Source organism: Hyperoodon ampullatus (genome assembly GCF_949752795.1).
Source record: "Hyperoodon ampullatus genome assembly, chromosome: 1".
NCBI classification, from domain to species: domain Eukaryota; kingdom Metazoa; phylum Chordata; class Mammalia; order Artiodactyla; family Ziphiidae; genus Hyperoodon; species Hyperoodon ampullatus.
The window spans coordinates 7,044,035-7,071,549 of record NC_136914.1 but is presented as its reverse complement, the minus strand read 5'-3'; the positions used below and the strand labels follow the sequence as shown (position 1 = coordinate 7,071,549).

General features: G+C 40.9%; 1 protein-coding gene across 1 annotated transcript in view; it reads left to right on the top strand.

Annotated features, from left to right (window-relative positions):
- ARHGAP10 (Rho GTPase activating protein 10) overlaps positions 1-27,515 on the top strand; it is a 334,910-nt gene that overhangs the window by 251,077 nt on the left and 56,318 nt on the right. Inside the window, exon 19 of the mRNA XM_079706406.1 lies at positions 23,268-23,418. Coding sequence (XP_079562532.1) covers positions 23,268-23,418 — 151 coding nt within the window. The remainder of the gene's footprint in view (positions 1-23,267; positions 23,419-27,515) is intronic.

Sequence of the window (27,515 nt, the reverse complement as noted above, 5' to 3'; positions counted from 1 at the left end):
GTGCTGCAATAAACACTGGGATGCATGTGTCCTTTTTTTCTTTTTAACATCTTTATTGGAGTATAATTGCTTTACAATGGTGTGTTAGTTTCTGCTTTATAACAAAGTGAATCAGCTATATGTATACATATATCCCCATATCCCCTCCCTCTTGCGTCTCCCTCCCACCCTCCCTATCCCACCCCTCTAGGTGGACACAAAGTACCGAGCTGATCTTCCTGTGCTCTGCGGCTGCTTCCCACGAGCTATCTGTTTTACATCTGGTAGTGTATATATGTCCATACCACTCTCTGACTTCGTCCCAGCTTACCCGTCCCCCTCCCCGTGTCCTGAAGTCCATTCTCTGCGTCTGTGTCTTTATTCCTGTCCTGCCCCTAGGTTCTTCAGAACCATTTTTTTTTTTTTTAGATTCTATATATATGTGTTAGCATATGGTATTTGTTTTTCTCTTTGTTGCTTTCTTCACTCTGTATGACAGACTCTAGGTCCATCCACCTCACTACAAATAACTCAGTTTTGTTTCTTTTTATGGCTGAGTAGTATTCCATTGTATATATGTGCCACATCTTCTTTATCCATTCATCTGTCGATGGACAGTTAGGTTGCTTCCATGTCCTGGCTATTGTAAATAGAGCTGCAATGAACATTGTGGTATGTGGCTCTTTTTGAATTATGGTTTTCTCAGGGTATATGCCCAGTAGTGGAATTGCTGGGTCATACAGTAGTTCTATTTTTAGTTTTTTAAGGAACCTCCATACTGTTCTCCATAGTGGCTATATCAATTTACATTCCCACCAACAGTGCAAGAGGGTTCCCTTTTCTCCACACCCTCTCCAGCATTTATTCTTTGTAGATTTTTTGATGATGGCCATTCTGACTGGTATGAGATGATATCTCATTGTAGTTTTGATTTGCATTTCTCTAATGATTAGTGATGTTGAGCATCCTTTCATGTGTTTGTTGGCAATCTGTATATGTTCTTTGGAGAAATGTCTATTTAGGTCTTCTGCCCATTTTTGGATTGTGTTGTTTGTTTTTTTGATATTGAGATTCATGAGCTTGTTTGTTTTTTTGATATTGAGCTTCATGAGCTATTTGTATATTTTGGAGATTAATCCTTTGTCAGTTGCTTCATTTGCAAATATTTTCTCCCATTCTGAGGGTTGTCTTTCAGTCTTGTTTATGGTTTCCTTTGTGGTGCAAAAGCTTTGAAGTTTCATTAGATCCCATTTGTTTATTTTTGTTCTTATTACCATTTCTCTAGGAGGTGGGTCAAAAAGGTTCTTGCTGTGATTTATGTCATAGAGTGTTCTGCCTATGTTTTCCTCTAAGAGTTTTATAGTGTCTGGCCTTACATTTAGGTCTTTAATCCATTTTGAGTTCATTTTTGTGTATGGTGTTAGGGAGTGTTCTAATTTTATTCTTTTATATGTAGCTCTCCAGTTTTCCCAGCACCACTTATTGAAGAGGCTGTCTTTTCTCCAGTGTATATTCTTGTCTTCTTTATCAAATATAAGGTGACCATATGTGTGTGGGTTTATCTCTGTGCTTTCTGTTCTGTTCCACTGATCTATATTTCTGTTTTTGTGCCAGTACCATACTGTCTTGATTACTGTAGCTTTGTAGTATAGTCTGAAGTCAGGGAGCCTGATTCTTCCATCTCCATTTTTCTTTCTCAAGATTGCTTTGGCTATTCACGGTCTTTTGTGTTTCCATACAAATTGTGAAGTTTTTTGTTCCAGTTCTGTGAAAATTGCCATTGGTAGTTTGATAGGGATTGCATTGAATCTGTAGATTTCTTTGGATAGTATAGTAATTTTCACAATGTTGATTCTTCCAATCCAAGAACATGGTATATCTCTCCATCTCTTTGTATCATCTTTAATTTCTTTCATCAGTGTCTTATAGTTTTCTGCATACAGGTCTTTTGTCTCCTTAGGTAGGTTTATTCCTAGGTATTTTATTCTTTTTGTTGCAATGGTAAATGGGAGTGTTTCGTTAATTTCTCTTTCAGATTTGTCATCATTCATGTATAGGAATGCAAGAGATTTCTGTGCATTAATTTTGTATCCTGCTACTTTACCAAATTCATTGATTGCCTCTAGTAATTTTCTGGTAACATCTTTAGGATTCTTTGTATATACTATCATATCATCTGCAAACAGTGACAGTTTTACGTCTTCTTTTCTGATCTGGATTCCTTTTATTTCTTAATCTTCTCTGATTGCTGTGGCTAAAACTTCCAAAACTATGGTTGAATTATAGTGGTGAGAGTGAGCAACCTTATCTTGTTTCTGATCTTAGAGGAAATGGTTTCAGTTTTTCAGCATTGAGAATGATGTTGGCTGTGGGTTTGTCATATATGGCATTTGTTATGTTGAAGTAAGTTCCCTCTGTGCCTACTTTCTGGAGTTATTATCATAAATGGGTGTTGAATTTTGTCAAAAGCTTTTTCTGCATCTATTGAGATGATCATATGGTTTTTCTCCTTCAATTTGTTAATATGGTGTATCACATTGATTGATTTGCATATATTGAAGAATCCTTGCATTCCTGGGATAAACCCCACTTGATCATAGTGTATGATCCTTTTAATGTGCTGTTGGATTCTTTTTGCTAGTATTTTGTTGAGGATTTTTGCATCTATGTTCATCAGTGATATTGGCCTGTAGTTTTCTTTCTTTGTGACACCTTTGTCTGGTTTTGGTGTCAGGGTGATGGTGGCCTCGTAGAATGTGTTTGGGAGTGTTCCTCCCTCTGCTATACTTTGGAAGAGTTTGAGAAGGCTAGGTTTTAGCTCTTCTCTAAATGTTTCATAGAATTCTCCTGTGAAGCCATCTGGTCCTGGGCTTTTGTTTTTTGGAAGATTTTTATTCACAGTCTCAATTTTAGTGCTTGTGATTGGTCTGTTTATATTTTCTGTTTCTTCCTGGTTCAGTCTCAGAAGGTTGTGCTTTTCTAGGAATTTGTCTTTTCTTCCAGGTTGTCCATTTTATTGGCATAAAGTTGCTTGTAGTAATCTCTCATGATCCTTTGCATTTCTGCACTGTCAGTTGTTACTTCTCCTTTTTTATTTCTAATTCTGTTGATTTGAGTCTTCTCCCTTTTTTTTTTGATGAGTCTCACTAATGGTGTATCAGTTTTATCTTCTCCAAGAACCAGCTTTTAGTTTTATTGATATTTGCTATTGTTTTCTTCATTTCTTTTTCCTTTATTTCTGATCTGATCTTTATGATTTCTTTCCTCATGCTAACTTTGGGATTTTTTTTGTTGTTCTTCTTCTTTCTCTAATTGCTTTAGGTGTAAGGTTAGGTTGTTTATTTGAGTTGTTTCTTGTTTCTTGAGGTAGGATTGTATTGCTATAAACTTCCCACTGAGAACTGCTTTTGCTGAATCCCATAGGTTTTGGGCCATCGTGTTTTAATTGTCAGTTGTTTCTAGGTATTTTTTTTATATCCTCTTTGATTTCGTCAGTAATCTCTTGGTTATTTAGTAGTGTATTGTTTAGCCTCCATATGTTTGTATTTTATAGAGATTTTTTCCTGTAATTGGTATATAGTCTCATAGCATTCTGGTTGGAAAAGATACTTGATACGGTTTTAATTTTCTTAAATTTACCAAGGCTTGATTTGTGACCCAAGATATGATCTATCCTGGAGGATGTTCCATGAGCACTTGAGAAGAAAGTGTATTCTGTTGTTTTTGGATGGAATGTCCTATAAATATCAATTAAGTCCATCTTGTGTAATGTATCATTTAAAGCTTGTGTTTCCTTATTTATTTTTATTTGGAATGATCTGCCCATTGGTGAAAGTGGGGTGTTAAAGTTCCCTACTATGATTGTGTTACTGTCGATTTTCCCTTTTATGTCTGTTAGCATTTGCCTTATGTACTGAGGTGCTCCTATGTTGGGTGCATAAATATTTACAATTGTTATATCTTCTTCTTGGATTGATCCCTTGATCATTAAATAGTGTCCTTTTTTGTCTCTTTTAATAGTCTTTATTTTAAATTCTGTTTTGCTCGATATGAGTATTGCTACTCCAGCATTCTTTTGCTTTCCATTTGCATGAAATATCTTTTTCCATCCCCTCACTTTCAGTTTGTATGTGTCCCTAGGTCTGAAGTGGGTCTCTTGTAGACAGCATATACATGGGTTTTGTTTTTGGATCCATTCAGCCAGTCTGTGTCTTTTGGTTGGAGCATTTAATTCATTTATGTTTAAGGTAATTATTGATATGTATGTTCCTATTACTATTTTCTTTATTGTTTTGGGGTTGTTTTTGTAGGTCTTTTCCATCTCTTGTGTTTCCTGCCTAGAGAAGTTCCTTTAGCATTTGTTGTAAAACTGGTTTGGTGGTGCTGAATTCTCTTAACTTTTGCTTGTCTGTAAAGGTTTTAATTTCTCTGTCTAATCTGAATGAGAACCTTGCTGGGTAGAGTAATCTGGATTGTAGGTTTTTCCTTTCATCACTTTAAATATGTCCTGCCACTCCCTTCTGGCTTGCGGAGTGTCTGCTGAAAGATCAGCTGTTAACCTTATGGGGATTCCCTTGTGTGTTATTTGTTGTTTTCCCTTGCTGCTGTTAATATTTCTTCTTTGTGTTTAATTTTTGATAGTTTGATTAATATGTGTCTTGGCGTGTTTCTCCTTGGATTTATCCTGTATCGGACTCTTTGCGCTTCCTCAACTTGATTGACTATTTACTTTGTCATATTAGGGAAGTTTTCAAGTATAATCTGTTCAAATATTTTCTCAGTCCCTTTCTTTTTCTCTTCTTCTTCTGGGATCCCTATCATTCAAATGTTGGTGAGTTTAATGTTGTCCCAGAGGTCTCTGAGACTGTCCTCTATTCTTTTCATTCTTTTTTCTTTATTCTGTTCTGCAGTAGTTATTTCCACTATTTTATTTTCCTGGTCACTTATCCATTCTTCTGCCTCAGTTATTCTGCTATTGAATCCTTCTAGAGAATTTTAAATTTCATTTATTATCTTGTTCATCATTGTTTGTTTGTTCTTTAGTTCTTCTCAGTCCTTGTTAAACTTTTCTTGTATTTTCTCCATTCTTTTCCACGATTTTGGATCATCTTTACTATCATTACTTTGAATTCTTTTCCAGGTAGACTGCGTATTTCCTTTTCATTTGTTTGGTCTGCTGGGTTTTTACCTTGCTTCTTCATCTGCTGTGTGTTTCTCTGTCTTCCCATTTTGCTTAACATACTGTGTTTGGGATCTCCTTTTTGCAGCCTACAGGTTCCTGTTGTTTTTGGTGTCTGCCCCCAGTGGATGAGGTTGGTTCAGTGGGTTGTGTATGGTTCCTGATGGAGCAGACTAGTGCTTGTGTTCTCATGGATGAGGCTGGATCTTGTCTTTCTGGTGGGCAGGACTGTGTCCGGTGGCTTGTTTTGAGGTGTCTGTCACCATATTATGATTTTAAGCAGCCTCTCCGCTAACGTGTGGGGTTGTGTTCCTGTCTTGCTAGTTGTTTGGCATAGGGTATCCAGCACTGTAGCTTGCTGGTTGTTGAGTGGAGCTGGTTCTTAGCGTTGAGATGGAGATCTCTGGGAGAGCTTTTGCCGTTTGATATTACATGGAGCTGGGAGGTCTCTTGTGGACCAGTGCCCTGAACTTGGCTCTCCCACTTCAGAGGCACAGGCCTGACACCCAGCCAGAGCAACAAGACCCTGTCAACCACACGACTCAGAAGAAAAGGGAGAAAAAAGAAAGAAAGAATAAAATAAAATTTAAAAAGTTATTAAAATAAAACATACACACACCCACAAAAGGAGAAAAAGGAAAAAATATATAAAAATAGGAAGAGAGCAACCAAACCAATAAACAGCTCTACCAATGATAATAAACTCTAACTACTAAGCTAAGATAAAAATAAAACCAGAAACAAATTAGATGCAGAAAGCAAAGCCCAAGTCTACAGTTCCTCCCAAAGTCCACCACCTCAATTTTGGGATGATTCGTTGTCTATTCAGGCATTCCAGAGATGCAGCCTACATCAAGTTGACTGTGGAGATTTAATATGCTGCTCCTGAGGCTGCTGTGAGAAATTTCCCTTTCTGTTCTTTGTTTGCACAGCTCCTGGGATTCAGCTTTGGATTGGCCCTACCTTTGTGTGTAGTTTGCCTGAGGGTGTCTGTTCCTCCCGCAGACAGGACGGGGCTAAAGGAGCAGCTGATTAGGGGCCTCTGGCTCACTCAGGCCGGGGGAGGGAGGCGTACGGAATGCAGGTGAGCTTGCGGCAGCAGAGGCCGGCATGATGTTGCACCAGCCTGAGGCGTGCAGTGTGTTCTCCCGGGGAAGTTGTCCCTGTCTCATGGGACCCTGGCAGGGGCAGGCTGCACAGGCTCCTGGGAGGGGAGGTGTGGATAGTGACCTGTGCTTGCACACAGGCTTCTTGGTGGCTGCAGTAGCAGCCTTAGCATCTCACGCCCGTCTCTGGTGTCTGGGCTGATAGCCAGGCTCACGCCCGTCTCTAGAGCTCGTTTAGGTGGTGCTCTGAATCCCCTCTCCTTGTGCACTGCAGAACAATGGTCTCTTGCCTCTTCGGCAGGTCCAGACTCTTTCCCGGGCTCCCTCCTGGCTAGCTGTGGCGCACTAGCCCCCTTCAGGCTGTGGTCACGCAGCCAACCCCAGTCCTCTCCCTGGGGTCTGACCTCCGAAGCCCGAGCCTCAGCTCCCAGCCCCTGCCCGCCCCGGCGAGTGAGCAGACAAGCCTCAAGCCTCTCGGGCTGGTGAGTGCTGGTCGGCACCGATCCTCTGTGCGGGAATCTCTCCGCCTTGCCCTCCGCACCCCTGTGGCTGCGGTCTCCTCCGCGGCTCCAAAGCTTCCCCCCTCTGCCACCCGCAGTCTCCGCCCGCGAAGGGGCTTCTTAGTGTGTGGAAACTTTTCCTCCTTCACAGCTCCCTCCCACTGGTGCGGGTCCCATCCCTATTCTTTTGTCTCTGTTTTTTCTTTTTTCTTTTACCCTATCCAGGTACGTGGGGAGTTTCTTGTCTTTTGGGAGGTCTGAGGTCTTCTGCCAGTGTTCAGTAGGTGTTCTGTAGGAGTTGTTCCACATGTAGAAGTATTTCTGATGTATTTGTGGGGAGGAAGGTGATCTCCACGTCTTACATGCGCCATCTTGGAGGTCTCCACATGTATCTTTTTGAATTATGGTTTTCTCTGGGTATATGTCCAGGAGCAGAATTGCTGGATCATACAGTAGCTCTATTTTTAGTTTTTTGAGAAACCTCCATGCTTTTCTCCTTAGTGGCTGTACCAATTTACATTCCCACCAGCAGTGTAGGAGGGCTCTGAAAAGGGAATATTTTTAAAGGTTATGTATTTACAGAACAAATGTTATATGCATCTTTCATACAATAAAAGTTGTAAAGATGAAAATACAGTGCAGGTTCTGCAGGTCATCAATTATCTTCTCATAGTATTCTCCCCATATTGACAGCAATTTTAGAGCTCTCACTACCTGGCTAAGATTTCCACCTTCCCTGCCCTCCTCTCTCTCCCATCCTTTCCCCACACACGGACTTGACTTCTCAGTGGAACTCTCAGGTCTTCTTGGGAATAGTACTCAGTAGGACTATAGCACCTGTATAGTCTTTTTGTGTGTGTCTGCACATTTTTGCATACTGTGATATAGGAAAATCAGGTTAAAATGCCAATAGGTGCTGTGGCCCTTAGGAAACTTCTAGGAGGCTATTATGCTCTTGGATATGTCTGTGGAAGAATTATAAAGTTAGTATTTCTGGGGGCCAAATAAGGATGACTTTATGATGAACATATTTATGAAATTATAACAGTTTACAAAGCCTTTTCATGTACTTGTTAATATATGGTATGTTCTTTTTTGGGAAAGAGAAAACCAGGTTAAGAGGAATATTAAGATGAGATTACTCCCTGAACAGTCCAGGTCCCTGCTTTGACATGTTAATAACTGTGCACTGCCGATGAAATCAGAACCCTGAATGTGGCTGACTTGGAGTCGGGAATGAAGGGAGTTCAAGTTCCGGCATGGCACAGGCTGTGTTTATCAGGGATTCGGAAAGGTTGCCCTGTTAGCAGAAAAGGGTGACAGGGCAGCTTGACATGCTGGCTTCTGTATTGAGAAGAGTGAGTCAGTTGGCTCACATAGCTTGGTGAGTGAGAATGTCTTTGGGGCATGGACCTGTATTTTGTCAGCCGTAGATGCACGGGTCAGCTATTCAAGCCCTGCATGTAGTATTTGAACCTCTTTTGGAATGCCCCTATTCTTACCTTGTAAAATTTTGGTGACACGGAACTCAGTATCTCCCAAGTTGACCTGCCCAGCAGTTGTGCAAGTTCACCAGTCCAGAAAGTTGTTTCCCCTCATATTCAGCTGACATGTGCCTTTTTATAATCTCAACCCATTAGCCCCAGTTTAACCTCTGGGCCAAGTACAAGGTGAATCCCTCTTCCACATGAGAGTGTTTTTAGAATCTGAGGATTGGTACAGCACCCGTTGGATTTCTTTCGGGGTCCTTCATTTGTACGACTTTGTTTTGAGTTTCCTACCTTCCTGGGTGCATTCTTTGATGTGGTTTATAATAAGAAATATATATTTGGTCTTTGTCCATGGTGCCTGGCTCCCAGCTCCCAGAACCCTTGGAGTTTCCTGAGCGATAAGGGCACTAGGCGCATCTTTGCTATATTTCGCTTCTCATTTCTCGCCCTCAGTTCCTGAAGTCCCTTCAGGGCCATAAAGATGAAATGGGTGTCTTCCTATTCATGACAAGCCCCTTTGCACCATGACTGGGCTTATGTTAATTAGATGACTTTTGTAAAGCACCTAAGGGTGGGGGCAGATTGCCAGAGAATCAACCATGAATAAAGGATTGGAATGTTCATTCCCACCCCCGGATTTGGGGGGAGCAAAAAGGGGCTGGGGGTTGAATCAATCATCAGTGGCCAGTGTTTTTTTTTTTTTTTTGCGGTACGCGGGCCTCTCACTGCTGTGGCCTCTCCCGTTGCGGAGCACAGGCTCCGGATGCACAGGCTCAGCGGCCATGGCTCACGGGCCCAGCCACTCCATGGCATGTGGGATCTTCCCGGACTGGGGCACGAACCCGTGTCCCCTGCATTGGTAGGCGGGCTCTCAACCACTGCGCCACCAGGGAAGCCCCAGCAGTTTTATCAATCATGCCTTTGTATTGAAGCCCCCATAAAAACGTGAGAGGAGGGGATTCAGAGAGCTTCCAGGTTGGGGAACCAGAAGGCTTCTGCGTGCTACCTTGCAGGCCCCAAACTCCATGAGGACAGAAGCTCCTTTGGGACCTCACCCTGTGCATCTCTCTGTATCTCTCTATCTGGCTGTTGATTCGTGCTCTTTAATATCTGTTGTCATAAATTGCTGATCTAGTGAGTATGTGGATTTTCTGAGTTCTCTGAGCCACTCTAGCAAATTAATTGAACCCAAGGAGAGGGGGTCGTGGGAACCCCTGATATAGCCCGTCTGTCAGAAGCACAGTTAACAACCTGGACTTGTGAATGGCATCTGAAGTAGGAGTTAGTTTTGTTGGACTCAGCTTTTAACCTGTGGCATCTGATCCTGGCTGCAGGTGGATAGGGTCAGAATTGTGTTGAATTGTAGGACACCTGGTAGGTGTCAGAGAATCGCTTGTTGGTGTGGGGAAACCCTTGCTGCACGTTGGAATTGGTAACTAGAATCTTTTTTTATTTTTTTCCGATATGCGGGCCTCTCACTGTTGTGGCCTCTCCCGTTGCAGAGCACAGGCTCTGGACACGCAGGCTCAGCGGCCATGGCTCACGGGCCCAGCCGCTCCGTGGCATGTAGGATCCTCCCGGACCGGGGCACGAACCCATGTCCCCTGCATCGGCAGGCGGACCCCCAACCACTGCACCACCAGGGAAGCCTGGTGACTAGAATCTTTACACCCCACTGGGGACAATTCTGTTTCTCAGTGACTTACTGCAGAATGGGATATAATGCCTTCGCCTGGTCCAGTCAGTAAGGAGTGTGGATGGGATGAGCATCCTCCTTGTTCTAGGTGTACTCTGTGTCATTTAATCCTGTCTGTGACATTGTCAGCTTGCCAGCCATGACCTGTGGTGGCCTCAGCCTGGTGTTACTGTCCATGCTAGTCTTTTCCTGGTGGCTGCTGAAGTAGATGGTCCCCTTAACTGTACCTGTGTGACTGCTTTTTAGACATGTAGGTACTGCTCGATAGTTTTTCCCTTTAGATCCTGTCTTGCTGGTTGGTTTGTTTTCAAACTGCTGAAGGCTGCTTGGGCACACTTCTTGCTCAGGAAATTATTTGGTATCTCTCCTGACTTTGTGTATTCCGTTGATGAAGACCAAGCCACGGGTGACAAATATTGAACTAGAGCTCTGAGGCATACCACTAGAAATGTTGCTGTACACCTGAAGCTAATACAACTTTGTGAATCAACTATACTCCAATATAACATTAAAAAATCATTTAAAAAGTGAATTCAAAAAAAACAGGGGAAAAAAAAGAATGCAGATGTACAGAAAGTTGATCTGTTTCCCAGCCCGAAAGCCCTGGACTGAAGGAAATTAATTGGCAGGTTCCTAGTTCACCTGTGTAGTTCTGGTTATCCTTTCTGATTTTCCAGTTGGTCACCATTCTTTTATCAATAGAAATCAATCCAGAGCCTAATTTGGAATCTCTGTTTGTCAGAAGGTTTCCCTCAGCTGAGGGAAATCCCTGGCCCCATTCACATGTACCATGTTTTGGTTGCAGAATTAAGATTAAATTTTTGAAAATATCTTTGGCCCTTTGAGCGGGCTTTCCTTTCAGGCCCTAAAGTGGTGAAAGCATCCTTAACCTTATGCAGAATATTTTGAAGTCTGCTTTCATGAAACCTAAGTCTAGTATCTGAATAAGGGATAATGCTGTTTCTCAGAGCAAATGTGTGGCTTAATTCCTGAACTTTTTTTAGTTTTTGACATTATGTCTATTGTGGTTATTAATAAAACTTCACAGAGGTCTGTGATTTGGTCTTGGTCGGATGGATACGGTTTCTAACGATGTTTACCCTTTTATTCTGCCATGAAGATGGAGGGAGGATGCTGTAATGAAGTGTGGGAAGAATCTAGTGATTGAAAGGTACGTTGGCTTGTGTCGATAACATGGTGTTTGAGTTGCTAGAAGTCATCTGGTCCGGTACAGCTTGATCAAGACACTGAAGCCTGCGAAGGTTGTTATTCTCCAAAGTCACAGTGCAGTGGTGACAATCAAATAGCAAGTACTTAACAATACTTGTCAAATAAATAAGCAAGGGCATTACTTAACTTTATGGCCTTGGGGCCCTCTATTAGTAATATGATTATGCATAGGTTATTTAATCTCTCCAAGCATCTGTTTCCTCATCTTTGTCATTGAAATCAAAATAGCAACTGTGTAGGATTGTTGATACCAATTTATATACTACCCTTTCTTTTTCAGAATTTTCCTTTGAAAAAGTTCAGGCCCATAGGAAGTTTGCAACAACAATACAATAAACATTTGTATACTCTATACGATATAATTATTATTGCTACTGTTGTTGAACCATTTGAGACTAAGTTCCCTTACATCATGACCTTTCATTTCTAAATTCTTCAGCACGTGTCTTCTAAAACCGAGGACAAGTTCAGGACATTTGGCACGTATACTGCGTGGCAGAGGTCCCCAACCTTTTTACCAGGGACCGGTTTCGTGGAAGACAGTGTTTCCACGGACGGGGGTGGGGGGCGGTGGCAGGTGGTGGTGATGATTCAGGCATAATGCGAGCAATGGGGAGCGACGGGGCAGATGAAGCCTGCCCGCTGCTAACCTCCTGCCGTGCAGCCCCCTTCCTAACAGGCCGCGGCCTGGGGGTTGGTGACCCCTGCTATGTTGAATATATTGCAACTCTAAGTGTGACCGTAGTCCAAAATGTTGACACAAATTGGGAATTTGTTGGAAATGAGAAGTTGAGGCCCCACCCCCTGGCCTGCTAAATCAGAATCTGTGCTTGGGACTTCCCTGGCGGGCCAGTGGCTAAGACCCTGCACTTTCACTGCAGGGGGGTGGTGGTGGAGTCGATCCCTGGTCCTGGTCCGGGAACTAAGATCCCACATGCTGTGCAACGTGGCCAAAAAGAAAAAAAAAAAAAAAAAGTGGAATCTGCGCTTTCATAAGACCTCCAAGTGACTTGTGCATGCATCAGTGTTTGAGAAACAGTAGTGTAACAGGTAACCCATATTCGTGCTTAACCAGTCATCAGATGATACCTATTATAGAAGAATGCCCCCAATGCAGGATCCAATCCAATATCATGCATTGTATTTAATAATTGTCATGTCTTTCTAGTCTCCATTCATTTGGAACTAGTTTCTTAGTCTTTGTTATTCGCGATACTGGTACTTTTTTTTTTTTTTTTTTTTTTTTTTTTGCAGTACGCGGGCCTCTCACTGTTGTGGCCTCACCCATTGCGGAGCACAGGCTCCAGATGCGCAGGCTCAGCGGCCATGGCTCACAGGCCCAGCCACTCCGCGGCACGTGGGATCTTCCCGGACCGGGGCACGAACCCGTGTCCCCTGCATCGGCAGGCGGACTCCCAACCACTGCGCCACCAGGGAAGCCCCTGGTACTTTTTTAAAGAGTAAGGGCCAGTGGTTTTGCAGAATGTTCCGTAATTTGACTCTTTTCTTCAGGATTAGATTCTGCTTATGTATTTCGAGGTGGTAGATAAATGATGTTGATTCTTCAAAGTCTATCATCTGGAAAGTCTTGAATGGCTGGGGGCTGGAATCATCTGGAGGCTCACATCCAGTGCCTGGGCTGGGGTGACCAGAGGCAGGGCTCCTCTGGGACTCTTAAGCAGAGTCAGACACACCAGCCTCTTCCGGTAGTTTGGGCTTCCTCGAAGAGTGTGGCAGCCTCAGGGCTCCGAGTGAGGGTGACAGCCAACAAGGCAGAGACTGGAGGGCCTTTTGTGATTTAGCATCAGAAGCCATGGAGCATCACTGACGCATATGCTATTGATTGATTCAGGCGGGAGCATGCCCAGATTCAAGGGGAGGAGACATAGACACTGCTTCTTGCTGGGAAGAATGTCAAGGAATTTGTAGCCGTGTTTTAAAACTGCTATGGGTGGTGGCTGCCAGATTTCTCAATTGTAAATGCACCGATCTCTTTGTAATTGCTGGTAATTGGTCCATTAGGAGATTCCCGGAGATTTAAGAATCCATCCCCCAGCAGACTTTTACCCTTTAATCTTAGCATTCATTGATGACTCCTCCACATTTATATGTTTAAGTTTCATAAAAATCTTAAACATGCTCATCTCCCAGTAAATAAACATGATAACAGTGTTGGAATCTTTTTTTTTTTTTTTTTTTTTTTTTTTTTTGCGGTCCGCGGGCCTCTCACTGTTGTGGCCTCTCCCGTTGGGGAGCACAGGCTCCGGACGCGCAGGCTCAGCGGCCATGGCTCACAGGCCCAGCTGCTCCGCGGCATGTGGAATCTTCCCGGACCGGGGCACGAACCCGTGTCCCCTGCATCGGCAGGCGGACTCTAAACCACTGCGCCACCAGGGAAGCCCCAGTGTTGGAATCTTGACAACTTTTGTGGCAAGGATAAGCATGCATGACCCAATTTGACAGGTGCTAAACATTTCATGCTGATGTTAAGTGCCAAACACTTGATAATTAGAATATCAACAGCAAAACATGAAGGGATGCTGCTCTCCTCCGTGTGTGTGGTTCTCTGGCTGTTTTATCCTGACTGTTCTCTGTCCTTCCAATTAAAGGAATACACTTAACGCGTCATTGCACTTTTCCTCATGATTGGAAGCCTTTGTGTCAAAGCTGGTCCTAGGCGAAGTGTGATCAGTTGAGGGAAATCTTCCTTTTTTGGCACTTCAAACACAGCTGCAAATGACGGAGGGTGAGCGAGTTCCAAACTGAGGTGGAATCCAAGAATCTAAGCATTCACCTTTTGAGGTGTTCCTTGTAAGGTGCAGGAACGCAGTACAGTTGATGCTTTCATCATATTTAAGACTTATGAAAATAAATCGTACACACTGAAGGAAAGGCTGGTGTCGGCCCTCAGTACGTGTGACCTTCACATAACCTTGAGCTGGCAGGCATGAGGGTCTGTCTAAACATTGGGCTGTTTGGAATGTTCTTAAAATTATGCACGACTATCTTCTAAACCCCTAATTAGAAACGTTTCAATTTGGGGGTAAAATCTAGCTGAGTCCTAATGCGTTTAGAAATCGAATCGTGCCCAAAGCTTATTCCTAACAGATGCATATAGCAGAGGTCACCTCTCACGTGTAACTAGGGACTGCATACTGGTAAATTCTAGGAACCTGGACTCCAGATACAGTTGTCCTGATGGACTGACTTCTTTAAAATGAGACAGATGTTGCATGGGAAGAAAAAACTCTGAAAAATAGTCATCAACATTTTAACTGAAATGTCTCTGCGTGTGGGATGATGGGTGGTTTTCATCTTTAAAGAGGTTTTTTTTGGTGTTTATCAGGATTTCTGCAAGGAATGTAATATGTATTAGTTATCACTTTTGTAACATGGATAAATTATAATTTGAAAGACATTTATTATTAAAAAATGAAAACCAAACTAGCCCCATAAATTTTAGGAACAGTGATTAAATATGAAGGCTGAAACCACACCCCACCCCTCCCCATGCAGCTTCTCATAAAGTCCCAGCATTGACCACCTTCAAAACATGGTTTTGCTTTAGGCATTTTATTGTTCTGATCGCTAAAATGGGAGAAAAAAAAGAAACAAAAAACATGTTGCATTCTCTCTTAAATATGTAGGCCATGCCTGGGGGCGTACATACTTGGAAAAAGATTTCAGATGATTCTGATAAATATAATCATATACATGTCTTCAGGAGATGTTTTCTTCACTGATCAAAATTCACACATTTCCTTTTGTAGAATTAATATGTCCAGGGCGTATTTTTCTTTCCAGGGAAATGGTCATTCCTGCCTACCCAAATAACTAGGGGTCATGGCTTATATGCCAAAGGAAAAAAACGTCATTTACCTTGAAAATTTCATAAGATGATGAGTCCGTTTTAAATGTGTTTATTCATATTCAGTTTAAAGATTCACAAGGAACATTGAGGGAGAGTCCTGCTTTTGTCATGGCCAGAGCTAGCCCTGGCTGGGGGAGGCCTCTTTTTGCGGACCCCCAGGCCTTTGGGGACTGCAGATGCTAGGCTTCCTGTGTTCTGACCCTCTGTGCTGCCGTTAGGACCACACGTTTCTAAGGCAGGCTTGAGTCCTGGAAAGACGAAGGGTGGCAAAGAGAGAAAAAAAAGAACTTCGGAAGAAGTTGTACACCTAAACTGAAAGAGGAGGAAAAGAAAAACAAAGGAATATCATGGATGGAGTGTGCCTCATTGCTGACATGGAGTATGTTTCTTTAATGTTATTCTAGATTTCTCTCGCAGAAGTGTAAACTTTTTGTTTGCGTGTGAGTGAGGACACATTGATCGGGGGAAAACATTCTAGCTGAGCACTGGCTCTTCATTCAGTTAAGAATATTTGTAGATGTTTGTGTGACGAAAATCAGGTTCCAGCTGTGTTTGGGAAAGTGTTTTCTTCTGACTTCAGAAAGTGTATGCTTGCATTTCCCAAATGTTTGCAGGTACAAATTGATAAAAACCGCACCTGGAGTGTTTTTAAAGGTTTGTAAACCAAAAAACAACATTTTATAACTGGGAAAATATGTGTTTGCACCATGAATGTAAGAGTGATGCAACTTTGACTTAATTAGGAGAGGTTCACCTCATGAACTGATTGGGGAGAAAGTTACTCCGGGAGCATATGCAAATTTCTTTAATACCACTTGGTTCCAGTATGTTAGCAAAGTTATTATTATTATTACTGTTATTATTACCACTTTTGGTCTTTGTTGAACATTAGGAAGACCAGGGCACTGATGTTGTATCCACAGTTTATGTCACTGAAAATGCCCATGGTTTGGGGTGGGTAGTTCTGAGGTACATTCCATTTTATCAAGTCTTGTTGATAAAGGTTATCATTTACTGAAAGCTTGAAGTCAAGACCCAAAGTCAGTTATGTATTCCTCTATTTAGTGCACAGAGAACTTCAGAAATCACTATGCATATCCCATTAGGACTTGGGAAGGGGTCGGAAAATGTCTCCAGAAATTAAAGTTGGAAACTTAGAAAGAAAGAGAAAAACAGGGACTCTACCAATTGATAAATTGGTTGTAAACCAAATTTGGTTTCTGTTTTTTTTTTTTTAACTTTCGGTTGTAAACCAAAATTGAAGTTCTTCAAAAAGCTCATGGCGGGCTTCCCTGATGGTGCAGTGGTTAAGAATCCACCTGCCGATGCAGGGGATCCAGGTCCGATCCCTGGTCTGGGAAGGTCCCACATGCCATGGAGCAACCAAGCCCCTGTGCCACAACTACTGAGCCTGCACTCTAGAGCCCGTGATCCACAACAAGAGAAGCCACCGCAATGAGAAGCCCTCACACCGCAACGAAGAATAGCACCCCCCGCCGCAACTACAGAAAGCCCGCACGCAGCGACGAAGACCCAACGCAGCCAAAAATAAATTAAAAAAAAAAAAAAAGAAGCTCATGGTAAGTCAGGGCCGCTGTCAAGCCGGAGCCTGTGGGATGGATGCCCATTGGACTGGCCATCTTTCCTGCCCGCTTTCTCCCTCTCATTCTTCCTGGCTGCTCTTCCTCCTCTCCCCTGTGATGTAATGGAAATGGTTTCATGCTGACAGGTGTCAGCAGGGCTCCGAACAAGACCCTGTAACATGCTCCTACGTCAGCCTCACAGCTCTGTGTGTTGAGGCTTGTGTCCGATAATGCATGTGAGAGCACTTAGAGGAATTTCAGCTACTGAGCAAAAACCTCCCCCGATGAGGAAGTACATGCATAGAGGACAGTCTGTTGCAGAGAAAGGGCTGGTGCCAGCAAGATGGGAGATAGCAGTGGACGTTGAGGCCTTGGTCTGGGAACAAAGCCTGGGTCTGCCGCTAGTGGTGGTGTGAATATGAGCGAATCTTTAGCCACAGGGCCTCAGTTTGTTCCCCTGTGAAATACAGGGGTGGCTGAAGTTATAACTAGGAGCCTTTTCAGCTCTGAGATTCTGAGTTTGGATGAACCAGAACAAACATGAAGCCTTAGACTATTTCCAGCGTCTAGCCTGCACCCAACTGTTGTCTCACTGTCAGTCGCTATTATTAATTCTAGTTAAAGTTTTTTACAAAAGACCCATATTTAGTCATGGGGTAGTGCTGGTTCAAGGACAGACAGCTGGAAAGGTTTCAGAGCTTTCAGTGGACTGTTCCCACCATAGCTAAACTCTGAGGTTATGCTGTAGATGGATGGTTCAGGCTACCTTGGAGGCAACTTAAGAGTCATACAGCCCCAAGATAATGAGTATTTGTCTAAACACACTAGAGACTCCAAAGCTGAAAGAAATATTTGGCCATTTCGTATTTATGTATTTTATTTTATTTTTTATGGTCATGTAATTTTATTAAAAACATTATTTTTATTTTTATTCAATTTTTAAAGGTGACCCTCCATGTACAGTTATTACAAAATACTGGCTATATTCCCCGTGTAGTACAACATATCTCTGTAGCTCATTTGATACCCAATAGTTTGTACCGCTTAATCCTCTACCCCTGGATTGTCCTTCCCCTCTTCCCTCTCCCCACTGGAAACCACTAGTTTGTTCTCTGTGTCTGTGAGTCTGTGTCCTTTTTGTTGTATTCCTTAGTTTGTTGTATTTTTAATTTTTTTAATTTTTTAACTTTATTGGAATATAGTTGATTTACAATGTTGAGTTAGTTTCAGGTGTACAGCAACATCGTTATGTATTTTAGAAAGAGATTGGAAATTTTATTTTTCCCTCCTTACCATGTTAAAGGTTTACTAAGGGGAGTATGCATTAATTTCCAACTGTCTTCTGGCTGTACCTCTCTTATGGGTCACGTAGTTATGAGAGATATGACATCACCAAAGAGGACATAATATAAATGGGGCTTAATACGAGTGGGTAACATCGGAGGCAGGCGGTCATGGTGACCAAGACATGCACGCTGGAATCAGGAAATCTGGGCTCAATCTTTGTAAGTCAAGCACTTGGCATAATGTCCGCCATACTGCAAGTACCCAATAGTTGCAACTGTCATTGTTCAAGATGACAGGAATATACAAACATATTAGTAGTCTTCTTATCACAAGAAACACCACTGAACTCTTCTGGAGAAACAGCTTTTTAGAAAAGAATGACCTCATTCCCCTTAATTTCCTTTACGCATAGTATTTATTAATTCAGCTGAACCAAATGCTGTAGGTTTGAGTTGGGTACTAAAGTGAAATTTGCAGAGCCCATTCTTGTTTCCTATTCTCTGCAAAGTATTTCCAGCAGAGGTGGACCGGTCATTTCCACACGTGGCCCCTGGTAGCAGAGCGCGATGAAAGGACTTGGGGAGGTGTTTATATGTATGGCTGTGTCCCGTGGGCATAAACATCCAGTTGTTGTGTGTAAGGAATCTGTGACTCTGAGCAATAGTGCCAGACTTTGTTTGTGCTAGCACTCTTCAGAGACCTGAATAAGCGCGTCCTTACCTGACACACCTACGTGTGGAGTTTTGTTTTTTGTCATTGGATTGTCTGGTTTGAGTTTTTCTTATGTTGTAAATACGTAGTTGGAGTGAAGAAATTTTCTACCCTGAAAAAAATAAGTTTTGAGTAGACTTGATCTATTCCTTAAGATAATTTCATCTTTTGCCCTAGAACAAAGGTGACATGATGTACGGAAGTTAGGAGAGTCACACGATTTTGGAAAGAGACCTGGGCGGTAGGGGAATTTGCATCCATGCCATGGTTCTAGAATTGGAAAATCAGTGTTATATTTAAAGAAGACACACATTGGCTACGCAGAACAAGATCAGCTAACTTTTAACTTCTAGAGTCAGATTGCCAAGAAGGAAGACAGAATTTTAAAGTAAATAATTTACTGTTTCCTCCTCTTCTGAATTTAAAGAGTATCTTTTAAAATCATTTCTGATGTTTCAGAGACAACCATGAGAGCATAGCTTTGTATCAATAGCTTTAAAAAAAAAAATTGAGAACTGAGGTTGATGCATTGGCAGACAAGGTAATGCATTCTTGAATCATCTAGAAGAACATAGCACAATGATGGTGAGTCTATAATCTCCAGATTTACTCTTTCTAAACAGATATGGAACAGTATAATTGGTGATTTTTCCCCTAAGAATTAAATTTTGTCTGTTTTTTAAACTGGCAGCGGGGGCTTTGGAATCAGAGTTGCGAGTTAAGATACCAACTGTGCCATATTCAAACTGTGGAGACTTGGGCTGATTGTTTAATCTTTGAGCTTTTATCATTTTAAACTGTGAAGAGCAATACGTACCTCAAAGGTTCTTGAGGATATTGAAGTGCTTCAGAGAAAGCCTACCACCTAGTAGGTGTTTATTAAGTAATGAATGATAGAGAAAGTAATTTAAATCTCAAATTTCAGTGCTGAAATGTGGAAGTAAATACACAAAACAACTGTGTGGTTCTAGGTGACTTTGGAATTTTGACAAGAGGCTCTGTTTATTGCTTCCCTTTAGTCCATTTCTTGATGAGTTTTTCCGGAAACACTTTTGATTAACTAAACACTGAATTTGAGGAATTCAAGACCTCAAGAAATTAATGACCTCTCAAAACAGTGGTTTAGTAGAGTAATAAGGGTCTGCATCCATTTTTATTATCACTATCTACTGGATGTGATCATATTTACAAATAGAATATCTACCATTTACTTCTGGTTACTATGTACCAAGTGCTGTACCAAATACTTTATGAATGTCTCATTTAATCCCGGTAATAATTTGAGACAGAAGTATTATGCTCTCACTATATAAATGAGAAGATGAGATACACTCTTTTAATAATATGTCTAAGCCTCCATTGCTGGGAAGACTTAAAAGCCAGGATAGTACCTTTTCAAGTTAGCATCTGTGCTTTGGAACCACCTAATTTGATGATAGGTAAGCTCTTTGAAGTGCTAATACACATAGAATTTTTTGAGGGAATGGTTGGTCTTTAGAAGCTTTGAAACATTTCATGCCTGATTAGGACTTGGGAAGATCCAAGGAATTGATTGCATATGTCCAGTGCCACTTTTTTTGAAATAATTTTTCTGGTGTTTCAATTTAGATTTTGGTCCATCCAAGACAAGTACAGAATGCTGTGGAATGTCTGTCTAAATGGGTATTTCTCAGCCTTGACTATACAAAAGAATCACCTGGGGAGCTTTAAAATACAAACCACAGAAAAACAAAACAACCCCCCCACAAAGCCCAGTCCCCATTCCTAGATATTCTCCCCCCCTCCAGTTTTATTGAGATATAATTGACATATAACATTGTATTAGTTGAAGGTGTACAACATAACGATTTGATATGGGTATATATTGTGAAAAATTACCCCAATAAATTTAGTTACCATCCATCATCACCTCACATAGTTACAATTTTTTTTTCTTGTGATGAGAAGTTTTAAGATGTATTCTCTTAACAACTTTCAAGTATATAATATAGTGCTGGTAACTGTGTTCACCATGCTGGATGTTACATCCCCAGAACCTATTTATCATATAACTGGAAGAAGTTTGTACTTTTTGGCCACCTTCATCCGTCCCCAGAGCTGCCTCTGGTAACCACCAGTCTTCAGTCTGTTCTTTGTTTCTATGAGTTTTTTTTTTTCTTTTTTAAGATTCCACATATAAGTGAGATCATAAAGTGTTGTCCTTCTCTGTCTGACTTATTTCACTGAGGTTCAAGGTTCATGCATACTGTTGCATGTAGCAGGACTTTCTTCTTTTTGATGGCTCAGTAATAGTCTCCTAGATACTCTGATGTAAACTGAACGATGTCATAAGTCTTCTGGAGACTTCTGGAGGCCCAGCTCTGGGATGTCTCAGATCAGCCCCCCAGGAACACTGGAGTCACACTCTTGGGTCCCGGTTTGCTTGGTATTCTGGCTCTGCAGACCGGGGCTGCTCTCACAACCTTACTACCCTCACCCTCTCCCTGTGTGGTGGTGGAGGAGAGTGGGGCAGGGAGGGGAAACCATTGTCAGCATTCGCATCATTCCGGTCAGTGCGATCTTCCAGGAAGGGCTGCTCGGAAGGTTATCAGCTATCCAGTGCCGGTTCTTGGGATATAACCTTTCCACTGTTTTATTTATACTTTGGGTATATTGGCTCTGTGTTGTTTGGTCTCCTATTCGAGTAACATTCCAGAGCCATGTGCCATGTTTATAAGGATCGAACATAAGTCAATGAGCTACTCCCAGTGTTGGTCACACACAGGTGCTAGTTTCTTTGGATGGGATCAAGTTTTCCCACCTTTTCTTCTCTCCTTCACCACAGTCATCCTCTTCACAACCTAACTTCTCTCCTGTTCCCTCTACTTCACAACCTTCCTTAATTTGAACAATGAGAGTGGGCAGTAAGTCCAGATGTGGATGATAGTCTAGACAGCAGAGGATTTTTTTTTAACATCTTTATTGGAGTGTAACTGCTTTACAATGGTGTGTTAGTTTCTGCTGTATAACAAAGTGAATCAGCTATACATAGACATATATCCCCATATCTCCTCCCTCTTGCGTCTCCCTCCCACCCTCCCTATCCCACCCCTCTAGGTGGTCACAAAGCACGGAGCTGATCTCCCTGTGCTATGTGGCTGCTTCCCACTAGCTATCTATTTTACATTTGGTAGTGTATATATGTCCATGCCACTCTCTCACTTTGTCACAGCTTACCCTTCCCCCTCCCTGTGTCCTCAGGTCCATTCTTAGTAGGGACAGCAGAGGATTTTGGGCAGATGAGTAGTTTGCTGTTTGCCAGACTGCCCTATTGGAGCACAAAGTCTGTGGAAATATGGTATTAGCAGGTTACCAGTTGGAGCACAAAATTAACTTTTCACTAGCAAATATTTGTCCACAGTAATTTAAACCATTTTTTATTCAGTTTACACATGAGGGGGCAGTATGGTACTTACAAAGCAAATGCTATGTTGGAATTGTTTATTTCTGTTGGTATATAATAGTTTTTAGGTGAGAACTTTTAGACTGAATATAATTCTGACACGTTTGTTAGCTATTAAATGTGATACATATATGCGATACGCTCACTCATATACACAGGTCATGTGCCTGTTTTTATTCAAATATATAAATAATAATCTTGTAATAGTGGGGCTTTCACACAGTGCCTTTTATTGTGAGTTTTATATTTACGGTTTGTTTAATGCTAGCTGGCTTTCTTTGAGCATCTACCTTTAGAACATCAGCCCTCTGGAGATACAGTGTCAGGGTGATGTCTAAATATTTTATGTTATGACTTCATTGAGGGCTGAAGGGACTCCAGTGTTGTTGGGGACAGGAAGCTTCTGAACTCAGGTCTTGGCAGCTATGAAAATTTTATTATAAATCACCTCTGTATGATATGCTTCCCTTTATGGCACAGTTTGCTTTTCTCAAGAGAAAAAAAAAATTGCTAAGCAAAGAAGCAGCACATTTTAATTAATGTTGTTATTGCTGATAGATGAATGATACTGTAGATAATCAAGGTTCTGATACTCTAGATTTCATAAGTGGAGGGTAAATATTTAAGAGAAGTTGGAAGGTATTAAACGAATTGGTGAAATCTACAAAGCATTTTCTGAAAAATGCTCGTGGGAATCCGAAAGGTAATTTCGTAAAGCGCAGGCTATTTTTAAATGTGTAAAAAATATTTGCGGTCATATGTTTCTGTTTATGTAGTTTGAAAAAAAAATTGAGACTAGCATTTTGGCATAAATATAACTCTATGTGAAATTGAATGGGATATTTGTTTTTAATGTTTTATCCCGATTACTTCCTTTGTGGATGAAGAGCTGTGGTATTGCCTACATCTGGTGAAAATATATATTATACTTGTTTAGTTTGGGCATGAATCTATTTTGAAATATAATGATTTGATGCTGCTTTTACTTAATTTTAATGAGAAATTTTATTTTGAAATCTCTGTTAAAAAATAAAGACTTATGACTTAATACCCAAAATTTGAAGGCATGGATTTTTGGCTCCAGCAGTCCCTTTTGGATGAACTCCAAATGTTGTTTGGTACTGGTATACTGTTGCAAAACCCAGGTTTCTGTTCATGGAAAACAATTAATGTCCTTCATGTTTTGATGGCAGATTTTTAGGACCCTGCCTGATGCCACACTGCCTGAGCCAGTCACCCTGTCAGCATCACCCCCAAATGCTCCACCAAGGCAATCGAAGAGACAAGGCCAGAGGACTAAGAGACCCGTGGCTGTATATAATCTTTGTCTTGAACTGGAAGATGGTAAGATGTTAATTACATGTTTCTTCTTGATAGTCTGTTGAGAATATGGCAAAGCCTATGTCCCCAGGGCGGGCCATGGTTTTCCATCCTTTGGATTTTAACTTCTTTTCCCCTTAAGATTATGATTTTTGAGATTAACAGGGAGGGTAAATCTTTCCTTGTCAGGGAGAGAATGCACGTTTCAGTTTTGTGTTTGTCTTTGTTATTCACGGTTCTTTTTTTACTTTGAAAAGACAGCTAAAATTTCTTTTTGGGGAAACTTATGTGACCTCCTGTGAGGTTACATAACCCCGAGACACATGGAAGAGGAACTAAAATGAAAGTAGATCTTTCATGAGAGGAGGAGATTGGAGTCTGATGTTAAATGCATTGAGATCAAAGGCACGGGTCCCTGTGGCGCTGGGGTCTGTGCTTCTGCACCGTCCGGTTTTCTGACTGTCTTGTAAGGCAGGTATCTCATCCTGTGGTGGGGTGGCTGAGTGGACCGAGCTGCAGTGGGACTCTGACCAGTGGAAGTCCTTACTCTCCATCCAAGCCACCCTGTTCCAACTCTCTGTGGTCATGTGGCCACCTTGTCTCAGTATTGCCAGATTGCCTCGTTTTTACCGGAGCCTAGAAATTGGAATTTTAACCACTGATCCCTACAAAACAAGGCTGTGAGCCATGGTGAGACCCCAGTTGCTGATTTGTAATCACGTAGTTATTGGCGTGGAGAATAAGATCGAAACTACCAAGGTTTTATTGGTTTGGAGGTGTGAGGTGATTGTCAGAGGGAAGGAGGAAATGAAGATAGAAACATACAATACCTCCATCATAAGCAGCTGTATAATGAAATATCACATAGCTAATATCCAAAGACCCATGCAAGCAGGTGACACCTGTCTTTAATAACTCTCAGGGGATCTGTACACAAGGATTCAGAATGCCTCCTGTAGTGTGTGTGTGTGTGTGTGTGAGTGAGTGAATAAACACTTATATATTACACACATACACACACACACACACGTTAGTTTTACAATCAGATCCTCATTTTCCAGAGAAAGGGCATGATTTATTAAAGTCAACCTGTACTTTCAGAGCTTCCTTTTAGACCTTAGTTTCAGCTTCTGAGCCCAGCCAACTTCTTATTCTCTCTCTCCTTTCTCGTGTTCACTCTCTCGAGTTGCTAATAAGGAGTAAAGCTGACTGGTTTGAATTGAGCCTTGTCTTATATCTCACTTGTCCTCTGGTGGAAGTGTTAAAAAATTAGTGAACAAGGCAAATGTTGCAAAGTAGGAGGGGAACAAAATCAAGGCGATGTAAAACAATACCTACTTGGGCTCATCGGCCCTTGAGCAAAACTGAATTGATTCTATTTCATAAAGGAAATGACCAAAGAGGGAATCACATCTACTTTGGCGAGTATTTTTAGGAATTGAATCAGAATATCCAGTCATGTGTACATAGTTTACTAACCTTTTGATCATTGGGTTGCTGAGTGATTATTATTAATGGGTAAAAAGCTGCTGAAGTGGTATTTAGCACATCTTTTATGGAAATACTCAAAATGGTGTACAATCATAGCTTTCCTAATTTTTAGGCCATATAAAAATTATTTAAAACTCTTTAATTATAAGGGAAAAAAGAAGATGGACAAATATTTAATTCCTATAGTCTGTTTTTACGTTCACCATCTATATGATGTCTTATTCTACATTTTGTCTTTTTATAACTTTACATTGATCCTTCTGGATTGCAGCCTTTGATTTTTCTGGAAGTTGTTAAAATCAGAAAAGCCCATGATTTTGGTCATGGGGTGATTTTGTTTTATCTTACAGGTCATAAGATAAAGCAATTAAAACCTGTTATTTATCCTCTCCCCTCCCCCACCTATTATTTGTAGCTAAGCTTTAGTGAAACTCAAGTTGTGTGAAAAAGAATTGTTTCAGGGAGAACAAAGTGGGATCCATATTTTGCATATTCTAAAAAAAGAAATAAATGAAGAGGTTGTGAAAATGCTTTTGAAAGGAAGCATACAGGGAAAGGATATTACAAGGCTATGTTATTATTACTTAGCACATTGAAAACTCTACCCTTTCAAAAAAAAAAAAAACTCTTCTTATCACCAAGACTTAAATGTTTTTCAGTAGCCCGAGTCATCTAATTGTCAACTCTATTTGAAATTTTCAAAAGTTTAATCTTTTTATGTATTTTTTCTTATTGATGGTAGTTGAGTCACTTCCCATGTTTATCTAGTTTTGGTTAAGGTATGCATTATTAACCAACTTTGGTTGATGATTTTTCCAAATTTTTTAGTTTATTATGGGTCCGATAGAAGGTTTAAATGTAAGTATGTTTCCACCTTTACCCTCCCCCCATTTATTCACTGTAGTACAAGTTAAATTTGACTTAATAAAATCCAGGACAAATTATTTTTGTTTAAAGTTAGGTAGATTATTTGCCAAGATTCAAGGAACTAGTTTGGATGACTGGAGATTTTCCTCAGCTGTATGATTTGGTCACAGATTTGGTATTTGAGTGAAGTGGTTTTGTGGTATGTTATTTCTTCTTCTGCATTGAGTAAGGTATGAAACCATGCGATGGACCCAACAGGCAACCCTGGAAAACACTCAGAATTGGTTTCAGTTCAGCATTAGGCAGATCAGAAAGTCGTTATTAGCAGTCAGCAAACCTGTTAGCATGAGCTGAAGTAGGATAGACCTAGAAGTGGAGAATCCTAGCTTAGCTGGTGTGAAATGGGAGAGACACCCTCTGCTGTTAGACATCGTTTTTATTATGTTTTTTTAACCCCGCCCCCCAAGTTTAATTAAAGACACTTAGTATCTTTACTTTAACAAAGGCTTTAATTGGCATTGGCACATTTAGCCATACTGCATACACAATGCTCATTTATTTTCCTTTTTAACATGTGATTTAATGGTATTAAACTTGTTATTTGCAGAAGACTTTAAAATTCTAGTTACTTGCTTAAAGATCTCTGTTGATGATTAAGATGAACTGAAATGGATATATTATCTAGCTAGATTTCTTTAAATAGAGCAGCTGTTAATTTTTTTCTGCAGTTCTTTTTATTATTTTGTAGAAGCCATATCGTTCATTTTCATATAGGATTTAATAGTCTCACAAACCTCAAAGCTGAGTAGATTTGGCTACATCAATTGTTGGGAAATAGCAAAATATGAGGTAGGCTGCTAAGTGATAAAAGGAAGATGAAAAAATCAAAGGCTTCCTTTTATTTTGTTCTCAGGTTATCTTTGTGTTATTTCCTTAGAAGTGGTAGTAAAGTAACTCTAAAAAAGTTTAGTGTGTGTTGTGTTTTTGTTTATACCTGCCCACTCCAAATTTATGTCCTTCCTACCTCTTTTTTTAATTATATAAATTTCAGGTGTACAGCATTATAATTTGACATCTGTATACACTACACACTGATCACCGCCACAGGTCTAGTTATCATCCATCACCATACACTTGACCCTGTTTACCCCTTTCATCCACTCCCCAACCCTCTTCCTCTTTGGTAACCACTAATCTGTTCTCTGTATCTATGTGTTTGTTTTATTTTGTTCATTTGTTTTTTAAGATTTCAGATGTGAGTGAAATCATATGGTATTTGTCTTTCTCTCTCTGACTTACTTCATATAGCAAAATACCTCCAATGTCCATCTATGCTGTCACAAATATCAAGATTTCATTCTTTGTCATGGCTGAGTTGCATACATACATATGCAATATGTATGGTACACATATATATAATTCATCTATTGATGGACACTTAAGTTGTTTCCATATCTTGACTATTGTAAATAATGCTGCAATGAAAATTGGGGTGCATGTGTCTCTTCGAATTAATATTTTTGTGTTCTTTGGATAAATACCCAGAAGAGGAATAGCTGGGTCATATGATAGTTCTCTTCTTAACTCTTTGAGGAACCTCCATACTGTTTTCCCTAATGGCTGCACCAAGTTACATTTCCAGAAATGGTGTACTAGGGTTCCCTTTTCTCCACATCCTCTCCAGCATTTTGTTATTTATTGTCTTTGTTAATAGCCATTCCAACAGGTATGAGGTGATAGCTCATTGTGGTTTTGATTTGCAT